Source organism: Falco cherrug, chromosome 7 (genome assembly GCF_023634085.1).
Source record: "Falco cherrug isolate bFalChe1 chromosome 7, bFalChe1.pri, whole genome shotgun sequence".
NCBI lineage: Eukaryota > Metazoa > Chordata > Aves > Falconiformes > Falconidae > Falco > Falco cherrug.
This window is the reverse complement of record NC_073703.1, coordinates 23172871-23184928: the sequence shown is the minus strand read 5'-3', so window position 1 is coordinate 23184928 and position 12058 is coordinate 23172871. Positions and strand designations below refer to the sequence as shown.

The 12058-nt window shown below is 45.3% G+C and overlaps 1 protein-coding gene across 2 annotated transcripts; it reads left to right on the top strand.

Annotated features, from left to right (window-relative positions):
- The first annotated feature begins 2276 nt into the window (after positions 1 to 2276).
- Positions 2277 to 12019, top strand: CHRNA3 (cholinergic receptor nicotinic alpha 3 subunit). 2 transcript variants are annotated; one of them, XM_055717152.1, is made up of 6 exons: positions 2277 to 2820; positions 5249 to 5388; positions 5466 to 5510; positions 6720 to 6829; positions 8057 to 9068; positions 10573 to 12019. In XM_055717152.1, the coding sequence occupies exons 1-6, from the start codon at positions 2766 to 2768 to the stop codon at positions 10699 to 10701; spliced, it is 1491 nt and encodes a 496-aa protein (XP_055573127.1). In that variant the 5' UTR covers positions 2277 to 2765; the 3' UTR covers positions 10702 to 12019. The 2 variants fall into 2 exon arrangements, with proteins under 2 accessions (XP_055573127.1, XP_027653925.2); XM_027798124.2 differs by lacking the exon at positions 5466 to 5510.
- The last annotated feature ends 39 nt before the right edge of the window (positions 12020 to 12058 follow it).

Here is a 12058-nt window from a genome sequence, read left to right as displayed (position 1 = left end):
ATACTCCTGCCTAGCTGTGTTCTTGGAAACCACTGCTGCGTTTTTTTAAAAAAGTTTCCAGAAATAATTAAATCCATGGAAGAGTTCAGAATGGAAAATTTCACACCAAGTCCTAAAATTTTGAAAAATCTGACCTCCTAGAACTGTGCTTTCAAAATGGGAAATGCTATTTTCGCCTAACCCTCAGCACCTCCACCTACGTAATACATAGAACTGTTCCCAGTTTAACTCGTCAAAGATCTGTAGGGTTTTCCGCTTGGATTTTTTGGCAAAATTTCGAAAATAGATTTCTGGAGAAAAGGAAACACTAAAAATGTCATCTTGCAGGCTGATACGAATATGATACGGTCACAGTTCATCAAACAAAATACACTTCAACATTTCCACTTGTCAGGGTTTTTACAGTAATGCTTTTCATTAAAAAAAGAAGAAAAGCGGTCATTCAAAATGCATTTTTCACTAAAGCTGTTTTTCAACGGCAGCGTGCTTTGCTTCCCTACTAGCGAGGGAAAGCCTCTGCTGGCTCCCTCCCCGTTCCCTCTATTACAAAACTCTTAAACCCTGACCAGTCCCGTCTCCTGTCAGAACATGTACAAGTGCCGCCACCACACGTGTGCACCGCCCGTGTCCGGGTGAGTTTATCTGGGACTGTTCCTGCTGGGTTTCTGCACAGCAAACCACGAAGACCAGCAGTGTTGACTTTTTAGAGAGGGCGCATCAATACCGCAGACAAAGGTGGGAAAATAGTCTCCTCATCATCACCTGAGTTGACTAAGATCTGATCTTAACAAATCTTAACAAAAGAAAAACACCCCTAAAATTGGCATGTTAAAAAGCAAAGGCTATGTAGTTTGTTACTGCAGATCTCCTTGGGTAGATCAGTTTCCCCCATCCATACAAAATCTTCTTCTATGTCGTTCTGCAATGCAGTCATGGTGACGTGTTCTTATCATATCACTCTCCCTAGCCATAAAAATAATCCTACCACAAACCTGAGCTGATTTCACCAGGAGCTCTAGCATGTGTTGTTAGTAAAATTTCAGTAACTAGGCAAATTAAGCTAAAATACCTGTACCTCTTGACGCAGCGGCTCTTTGCAGCCTCTGTAGATTAGATGTTTCTAAATTATTCAGGCTTCAGCATGGACTTTTGGGGATCATGGGTTATGAGCTGGTCTTTGAAGCTTTAGCTCATTTCTAGTTGGGACTAAAAAGAAACAAACAAAAATCTCATTTATAATGCTGCTTATACGTGGAAACCAAGACAGCAAGAAAGGGAAAACGTCTAGTCTCAATGGCCTGGAAAGGCAAAAAAAAAAAAGTATCCACAAAGGGTTAAAAACTAAAAGACCAAGCGGCTGAGTTCTCTGGAAAAAATAAATAAAATCAAATGGACAGTAAAGCCCATTTCCTCCAAGCTAACAGAATTACCGAAATTATCATAAGAGCATGTGTCTGGGGATGGAGTGAGTGATGGTCTGAGAGGCAGAGCAAACAGGATAAACAAGCTCTTCGCCCAGAGCAGCTGAGCTGAACCCAGCCTGGGGTTTTTTCTCCCAGTGCTGCCTCTTATTACCGTGCCAAGTGGGGTCACGGCTTATCACTCCCTAGCAGGGAGCGAGGCACCTCTCAGGTGCAGCTTCCTGTCCCACAGGGCTTCTCTCTCGTCATTTCTAAAGCCAAGGGGGGAATCCCACGTTTTTGTCCTTCCTCCTCCTCCCCCCTCCGCACAGACTGCCCAGATGTGTGCAACCACCACCACATGGTGAGCCCTGCAGCACCCGGGCGTTCAAGCAGGCGGCACAAAGGGCCACAGAAGTTCACAAGGAAGCTGACGGGCACCTGGGGAACGAGCCACTTTGCAAATCATGGTTTCACAACTGAACTCCAAACACAACTCCCTGTTCTCTCCCACCTCCTTGCCCCTGAACAATAAGGTTTTGCGGGATCAGCCTGGGACCCTATGCTCTTAACCCCCTTCCCAAATTTCACCTTCCCAGTCCATGGAAGTAGGACCAGTCCAAAGACAGTTATTCTCAACAGTTTGGTCAAGTTCGATCTCCAACACAACCCCCTGGCTCTTGCCAGGTTGCAGCTGCCACGTGTATCACTCTGGGCTTAGATCCTGTCAACAGTTGCACGTGCCTTTGATTACTCCTGGGAATAGCACATCCTTTTTATACAGTCAAGCACCTAGCACACGTGCTTGCAAGATGAGACACAGGCAGGAATAAAAACCTCAACATTAACAGCATAATTGGAAATTCAGGTCCCATGATCTCAGTTCACTGCTAAATCAGGCATCCCTAATGCCAATATCCATTTCAGCATAATTCAATTATAAGATTTTTATTAATTAAACTTCTGCTAGTAGGTTGGCATGAGCGTCTGATAGAGAAGGATCCTGAATAGCAGTTGACTAGAAAAATCTCCAGTGTTGTCAGATTACCGGGTTCGCTTATGCACCAGTGTAAGGACTCCTGCCTATAATCCTTGCCAGAAGATTGCTCTTTACCTACAACAACATCTGTTTTCTCTGCAATTTATCTGCTCTTTGCAGTGCTCTGACAGCCTGGGTAGCTGGGAAGGGGGCAGCACAGCAAACCTGATGGGCGCTCACTGCGCAGAACGGTGCTCAGGGTCCTCTGCTCCCAGGCATTTCGCACGTCGGAGGAGTGGAGCTTCTGTACTTCCCATCCTCGTACAATCCTGGCAGCCAAGCTCATCTCCAGCAGCCTCTGCGGACAGGCAGTAACTCGTAACGCCATGGAGAGCACGCACACTCTCTTTCTAACTGCTGCTGTTTGCTTTCTCTGTCAAGGTGAGTGATCCTTCATTTGTTTATTCTTTGTTGGTGAAGGGGGGTGGGGGGGTCGAAAAGGTAATGGCTTTGGCACAAATTATTTTTCAGAAGTGCTGAAGCTCACTCCAAACTAATGGAAAAATCATACAGAATCCTAGTACAGCTCTTTTTGTTACATAGCTCGTTGTTGGTTTGGGGTTTTTTGGGTTTTGTTTTGTTTTTTTTTAATTTCTCCTTGTAAAGTAGGTAACTAGTCCTGATTCAATGTGCCAAACAGGAAACCCAAAGCCATTTTAAAATTGAGAAAGCCCCTTACATGTAAAGGTGTGGTTTTACATATTGTAGAAAAGACCACAAGAAGTGACAATATTAAACAGCTTATTTAACTTATTTAAAGTCCTGCAAACAGTGTACCTTCTCTCTGCAGGTGTGCAAAACACCAAAACACTTAAATAATAAAAAAAAATTAATGCACTTCTCTGGATAAAGTGGATGCTACTGTATCAATTAGAGTGCTGGTGACATATAAAAAGGCTTGCAATTTGGGTTTGACTATAATAAGAGATTCATTAAGATCTAGCTTTAAAATTATTTACCTAAAAGATCTGGGAGTATTTATTCCAGGAAATCTTGATCTGATACAAGGTATCAATAAATAATAAGGGCGAGGCTAGCAGTTAAGAAGTGTAAAAGAAATGTATTCATTTTTTAGTTAGCAAGTTGGCTTGAATGATTTCACTAACCTGAAAATAAGATTTCCCTCCAAGCAAACAAGGGGATGGGGCGGGGTGGGGAAGTGACCAAAAACCCCCCAAACCAACCAACTTTTGGCTGAACGCAATTTCACAGGAGGGGGACCCTTTGTCTTAGGGAGCTCTTACAAAGATCAGAAAGTAACACCTGCTTTGTAAAACACTACAGATCAGTCACCTGCAGATGCTTCTGCCTCCCACCTCTCTCAGCTGGACAACAACTGTCTGGCAAAAAACCAAGCACGTCCTGGCAAATGTCTGTAGGTTTGTATTTATTTCAAAGGAACTGTAGAGTATGTTCAACAGACTTCAGGTCTGTGCCTTTGCCAGAGTCGCATAGTGTCATCCGTAAGTGACAAAACAGGTCTTTTTTTTCTGTCTTTCAGTTGGAGTGCTTGAGGATGCAGAGTCCAGAAGAGAGTTTAAGAGAGTCCCCTAAAATTAAAAGGCTTTTAAAGAGCCCAGCTGTCAGGACGGTTATTGCCTAGCTAGCTCCGAGAGCAGAAAGGCAGCGGGAAATACGGCTCCCACGCCTCACCCCAACAGCTGAAAGACCTTGTTTCAGAATTTCAGTTTGCAGCTTTTCAGTTGGCCACAGGGCACCTCAAACATCAATTCTCAGTGGCTAAACTGGCAACAGGAATGTATTAGAAGAAAAAATCACTTTGAATAACAAATGGGTAATTAGCACGTTCCTTTCAATGGGCTGAGAAATCTTTTAATATAATAAGTTAATCATTTTTTTAATCCTATTTAAAGTATTTTAACAGGCAGGCTGTTATCATCACTATAATCACAATATCGTGACTCAGGCTGGAAAGCACAGTTCTCATTTCCTGGGAATCCTATCGCAAACACATAGCAAAGAGATCCTGGGAATCCTATCGCAAACACCCAGCAGCCTACAGGCACCCTGGCCAGCCGGGTTCTGCTTCCCCTTCCCCTGCTCCGCGCCCCTGCCGCTTCGGCAGGCCTGGGCACCGGGCCCGCGGTGGGAAAGCAGTTTTCCACCTCCAGTTCCCCAGGAACTCCCCAAAACTCTTTTCCGAGCCCATTTTCAGAGATGTGTGTGCGAAAAGCTCTGTCACAGCATCGCCCTTCTTCTCCCAGCCTGAGCAAACGCCGGGCACGGCACACTGCTACTGCTGCTGCCACTGCTACCCGCTGCGCCAGGGCGCTCCCCGGGCATCGCGGGGATGCTGAGCCGCTGACAGCCCGGGGACACGGCGTGGCCAGCACACCGCCCCCCCTGCCCCCCCCGGCCCAGCGCACCGCCCCAGCTCACTGCTCCCCTGCCCCCCCCTGCCCAGCGCACCGCCCCAGCTCACTGCTCCCCTGCCCCCCCGGCCCAGCGCACCGCCCCAGCTCACTGCCCCCCCCCGGCCCAGCGCACCGCCCCAGCTCACTGCCCCCCCCCCGGCCCAGCGCACCGCCCCAGCTCACTGCCCCCCCCCGGCCCAGCGCACCGCCCCAGCTCACTGCCCCCCCCCCGGCCCAGCGCACCGCCCCAGCTCACTGCCCCCCCGGCCCAGCGCACCGCCCCAGCTCACTGCTCCCCTGCCCCCCCCGGCCCAGCGCACCGCCCCAGCTCACTGCCCCCCCCCCCGGCCCAGCCCCCCCCGGCCCAGCCCCGCGCGGTGCCGCTGCCCCGGGACGGCGCCTGCCCCCGCCCGCTCACCCGCCGCTCTCCGCAGGCTGCGGCGGCTCCGAGGCCGAGCACCGGCTGTACGCGGCCCTCTTCGAGAGCTACAACCAGTTCGTCCGTCCCGTCAAGAACGTCTCGGACCCCGTCATCATCCAGTTCGAGGTGTCCATGTCGCAGCTGGTGAAGGTGGTGAGTACCGGCTCCGCGGGGCGCCCGTGACCGCGCGCCGGCGCCCCTCACCCCCCCCCCCCCCCTCTCTTTTCCAGGACGAAGTCAACCAGATAATGGAAACCAACTTGTGGCTGAAGCACGTAAGTAGCGTTCACCGACAGCCGCCCCCTCACCGGCACCCGCTCGCCGAGACCCCCTCACCGACAGACACCCGCTCACCTCCTCCGCTGCGCGGGAGGCGCTCGGGGCGAGCGGGGATACCCAACCCTCAAGGGCCGCGCCAGGGCGGGGAGAGCGCGGTGCCCCCCGCCGAGGGCCCGCAGACGGCGGGGGGCACCGGGCCGGCCGGGCGCCCTCGGCGGGGGGCAGGGGAGCCCCCCCCTCCCCCGGGACCCCAGCAGCGGCGTCCCCTCCCCGCCGCTCTCCAGCCGGTGCGTAGCGGCGACGGCCTCCCCGGCGCGCTGCTGCCCCCCAGCGGCGGCCGCGCAGCGCTGAGTGGCGACGCCCGCCAGGCTGCCCCGGCAGCCGCCCCCGCGCGGGCACCGCCGCCGCCCCCCCCCCCCCCCCCCCGCAGCACGGGCACCGTCGCCCGCGGCCCTGCACGGGGCTGGGGTGCTGAGCACTGAGGCGGGCCGGGCAAGGGCAGCAGCCGTGGCACCCCCGTTACCCGCCGCCGCTGCTAAGGGCCCTGGTGCGCTGCGGGCTCCCGGCGGCGCGGGGGGGGCACCTCAGAGCGCGCTCAGCACCCCTCGGTGCTGTTCAGCGAAAGGGAGAACAAACGACAAACGCTGACTTCACTTAAACGGGGCTTTATGGGTTAAAAATGCAACTACTCACCCTTGTGGTCAGCTTAATAACCAGCTCAGTTCCTGCTGTCGGCTTTATAGTCAACAGTGTTAAACTGGGGCTTGAGCAGCCCTGAGCGAAGCCTGTTACTTACTGAGCAACGACACCTGCACCCTTCCTAACCCAGCGCCTTTGCTCAACACTCACACCTGGCACCACAGCCTCCCATGAATTCGTTTTCACCACCTCACAGATACCTGGTATTCTCAGACCAAAGTCATTACTACAGGCCTACACTCTCTTTCACCTTGTTTCAGCTCCTGAGTGGACGTTGCTGGGACATGGAATTGCACGTGTCAGTCATACCTAGATCAACAGGCCCACCCCTACCTCCATGTGAATACACACCAGACATAATGTGTTTGCTAAAGAAACACCTAATTGCTGTAGTATCCAAAATAAAACAACCCTAGAAGTGATACGACAGCATGTGGTTTGAGTCTAGTCCATTGAATTTCCATTTCTTCACAAACTTAATATACACTTATTTCTTCCATAATCAGATCTGGAATGATTACAAGCTTCGGTGGAATCCAGCAGACTACGGCGGTGCTGAATTCATCCGAGTACCATCTGGCCAGATCTGGAAACCAGATATTGTTTTATATAACAAGTAAGACTCTTGCATGTTTATCTTCTTAATTCAGGAAGAAAGGGAGTGATGTTATGAAGTAGAAAAAAAAAAAAATCAGCCTCAGGTGCACCGAGTTAAGTGGAAAAGCTTGCTTTTCAACACACCTGTGTCCCACATCGCCGTGTTGCTGCACCCACCTCCATGCTACACCAGCATCCCTGGGCAGGAGCCAGCTCCTAACCTGGAGCGGCAAGTGAGCAGGCCAAAGTGAACTTTGCTTTTCCCCTTCACAAGCCCCCACTTTTACTATTATTTTTATCACTGTCTACAAGGGAGGTGGCAAGAAGTTCACTTAGAGTGGAGAGTTCTTGTCTGGGAGTCAGACCATTAACTGAAAAAACCCTGCCAATTCTAACTTTTTAAGTTGAACTAACAATCTGACATCTTTACGATAACAGCATTGACATATAGAAGCCACAGGTAAAGTTCACTTTGGATGTCAGTTTCTGAGACTGTGAGGCGCCAAACCGTAACTAAATGCATCCCTTATCTATGGAGGGAGGCAGCTCTCAGAGAAAATGAACTTTCCTACACAGAACCAAAACTTAGGTCTGTGGAACAACAGCCACGACGTTCCTTTTCTAAGGGTGGCCTCAAAACTTTATAGTAACTTTTTAGTTTTACTTTGTTACGGAAACAAGTTAAATTGTCACGTGGATCTTATGTGATCTGTGTGATCACAATAGCGGTCCAGGACTTAAAACACACCTCACCTTACGCAAAGATACACTCCAACCCTAATCCCTCTTTCCATAGTTACTACCTGCACTGTCCACAGAAGAGGTAGAAATACCAGTGCTGCAGGTATCCTCTTATTGGCCCTTGGGTTCTGATGGGCTGGATCTAGAACAGAATAGAATAAAATAAATAGTTCAGTGGGAAGGGACCTACAATAATCGTCCAGTTGGACTGCCATCTGCAGTGTCCTGTTGCAGTTTTGACTGTTGATTGCACTGAGCCACGCTATTAGAAGGGAGACTATTTCCTTTCAAATTCCCGATGGTAAATTTATACAGCTTTTTATTTCAGTTTAACTATGCAAATTTATGACAGCTGCTAACTCAGTCCCACACATGAAATTCAGCTCCATGTCAACATGCAATTGCTGACTTTCCCAAAACAGATAAGTTGATGTATAGATCTGAATGTGTAAAACTACCCGTAGTAGTTGCATTCTAATTTTTGTTATTTTTATTTGATTTACAGTGCAGTTGGGGATTTCCAGGTTGATGACAAGACAAAGGCCCTGTTAAAATACACGGGTGACGTGACCTGGATACCTCCGGCTATATTTAAAAGCTCATGTAAAATAGATGTAACCTACTTCCCATTTGACTATCAGAACTGCACCATGAAGTTTGGTTCCTGGTCTTACGATAAAGCCAAAATTGACTTAGTTTTAATTGGCTCTACAATGAACCTGAAAGATTACTGGGAGAGTGGAGAATGGGCTATTATTAAAGCTCCTGGGTATAAACATGACATTAAATACAACTGCTGCGAAGAAATTTATCCAGACATCACGTATTCTCTTTACATTAGGCGTTTACCTTTATTTTACACTATTAATATGATTATTCCATGTCTACTGATTTCTTTTCTGACTGTATTAGTTTTCTATTTGCCTTCAGACTGTGGTGAGAAGGTGACACTCTGCATATCGGTCCTTCTATCTTTAACAGTGTTCCTTCTTGTTATCACAGAAACCATACCTTCTACTTCCCTGGTAATTCCACTTATTGGGGAATACCTCCTTTTCACCATGATATTTGTAACTCTATCTATTGTTATTACAGTATTTGTACTTAACGTGCACTACAGAACACCCAAGACACATACAATGCCTGCGTGGGTGAGAACCATTTTCTTGAACTTGCTTCCCAGGATCATGTTTATGACAAGGCCTGCCAGTGATGAGGAGAATAATCAGAAGCCAAAACCATTTTTCACTTCTGAGTTTTCAAACTTAAATTGCTTCAACAGTTCTGAAACCAAATGCTGCAAAGATGGCTTTGTATGTCAAGATATGGCATGCAGCTGTTGTCACTATCAACGAGTGAAGTTCTCTGATTTCAGTGGCAATCTCACAAGAAGTTCAAGCTCTGAGTCTGTAGATCCTCTGTATTCATTTTCAGTTCTGTCACCAGAAATGAGAGATGCTATTGAAAGTGTAAAATACATTGCAGAAAATATGAAAATGCAGAATGAAGCCAAAGAGGTAAGAACATATTTTACTATTACTCAAACTGCAGACACCATTTGTCATTAGTGTGTTTGTTTTGTTAGAAAAAGAAATTTCATCCCACTCCACGCCCCACCCAAAAAGAAAAAAAAAACACCAAAAAAACAACACAGACCATTATTTTTATACAAGTAAATTACCCAAGCTGTATCACAAATATGTGCAATTCTGAATGTAGATAATTTTGGAGAGGAGCTCTATAGCACAATATTCTCTTTATTGACAACACATATACTGAGTGAAGCATGTTAAGGTAACCATTACTAGGAAAATATACCGGAGCATCCATCCTACAAGGATCTTCCAAGTTATAATCCTAGTAGTGGAATGTGCTGACTCTGGCATTTAGAAAGTTACACTCTCCCTTCCACAACTTACCGTCAATAACAAATAAGAATAAATGTCCTTCACAGTGATGATGTTGCTTATTCTGCTGCTGCTGCAAAGTGCTGTAGCTAAATGAGACAACAGCTGCAAGACTGGGACCATCATCTTTCATCAAACTGCATCTTAATGCAATAAAAAAAATAAAGTTTTCTTTTTATCATGGTCCTCAAAAGAGCAGTAGTCACACCACCACAATCGTCACTGAACTTAAATCCTCTGCAGTATGGCACTTAAAGTTAAAATGAAGTTATTTTGTTTATGCTGAAATCAGAACTTTATTTATTATTAGTTGGTATAGAAAATACAGGGTTGTTCTGGATTTAAGGCTGCCTTAATGAATAAGTTCTAAGCTAAAAAGCACAAAATTTCAAAACCAACAAATGCATTATTTATCGGCCTTTGTAAAGAAAAATGAAGTAAAAATTCAAATTGTAATCTCAAGAGTAACTAAAATGATCACCTAATGTAGTTACTATTAATATATAATGTATATACTACTTCAGCATCACAATTGTTATAATGCCCACTGTAAAAAAGGAAAAAGTTAGAAAAATCTGTTTTTTGGAAACTTGGTTCCCTCTCTACACGGAGGGCAAGGAGGTGAATTTTATACCACGCATGAGAACAATCAAATTTCAGTACTACACAAGAAATGTACCAAATAATTATATACCAATTAACTTTCGTTCATCTTTTTACATACTGCCTAAAGAGCAGTAGGAGCAGACTGTTTCAGTAAAGTTTTCTGGACAAACCTGATCTGACCTAAGAACATAAAACATAAAGCTAAGAACACTGTCTCTTTTGGCATATGGAAGCAGAGTGGTATCTTGTGAAGTTCAGTGTCTTGGTGAACAACTTTTGTTATTTAGTAGTAGCTTTTGGGTTTGCCACAAATAGCATATTTAAATAAAGCTTCTTCAAGATTAATTCATTTGTCAATGAAAACAGATATAGAAGTTGTGCACGTATGAAAGACATCTACACATGAGAAAAAACCCAAACTGTGCTTCCTATATAAAATGGTACTAATTGCCAATGCAAGTTATTCAGCTAATAAACATGCCTACTTGCTATTCGATTTATTTTTCAGATTCAAGATGACTGGAAATATGTTGCCATGGTAATCGATCGTATTTTTCTATGGGTTTTCATCCTGGTATGTATTCTAGGAACAGCAGGATTGTTTTTACAACCTTTGATGGCTGGAGATGAAATGTAAAGATGAAATACTATGTTGTGAAATCAAATAAAACTTCTGCCAACCAACTCTGCACCCCCACCCCAGTACCTCATGTCTCTTCTATGTGTAGTAGAATAAGGGTCTCTTGGCCTCAACTTTGCTTGACCGAGAAGGCTTTGTTAAAAATGGGGGGTGTGCATGAAATTTTAACCTTTACGACAGCTAATTTCAAAGTAATATAAGCTATGCTTGACAGCTACTTTTTGCAGTAACTGGACAAGATGTGGGTAGTACGTTGAACTTCACAGGAATAGTTTAAGAAGGTGTTGATAAAGGAACTGAAAGTTACACGAATATTTAGAAAGTCAAGACAGGTTGAATGCTATGGGCTACTAGATTTGTTTCCACGAGTCTGGTGCCAAGTCTTTTTAGACCATGACAGGGTGTTCTGGGGTAAGTTCGTACTGAGTTGAATGAATGCCCTCGTGAGGACGAAATGGTTTAGGAAGCATATATACTGAATTGGGACAATGTAGACATTGCCACCTGGTGTATAAAGTGACTCAAACAGTGGAAGGAAAGGACCAGGCAGGTTTATTACAAGAGGAAAACAAACAGGTAAATAACAGATGATGGTAATAAAACAGCCATAATGTAAACCCCATGCATCTCCCTATTTCAGTGTATGAGAAAACGGTCAGAAAAAACAAGCTATTCAAAAGTAATGATGTTTAAAACTGTGTACAAGTAAAACACACACTAAGATCCAGCCTGCAGGTTATGCAAAGGATCAAAACACTTTGATAGGACAGGTTGTATACAGAAACATCCTGCTATAGTTTGTGGTTTATGACAAGGGAAGGCATGTAGATACAAAATAGTTCTAGCAAGTATGCTAAAAATTGCTTCTTCTTAGACATACTTCTTTTTTCCCCTGATCAGTAACTGCAGATAATTTAAGAGCATGAATAAAGAATGCAAAAAAACACTGTAGTGAGAAAATATTTTGTAACTATTCTCTCTGTACCAAACTAGAAACTTTTTGGAAATACAGCATATCAAGTGATGTAACATTTATGAAAATAAAGAGAATCAAGCTGTTGAAAGTCATGCCTTTTTTTTTTTTTTTTTTCATTTATTTTGACTGAGTGACAAAAACTCATGTAAGGTAGCATTAGCTACAGTTCAACACATTCAGAAACAAGTTACATAAGTAAAGGTCCATGCTTCTGAGTCTATTAAAAATATTTTGTTTCAGACACATTTGGTAAGCTGAAAACCCCAAGGATTCTTCTATCAGTTACCTGTATTTATCAAGATCAGATTGTAGAAGTGACTAAAAGAAATTCATGCATTTGCAAAAATTGTGAGTTACTAGTATAAAGACTGGGACTCC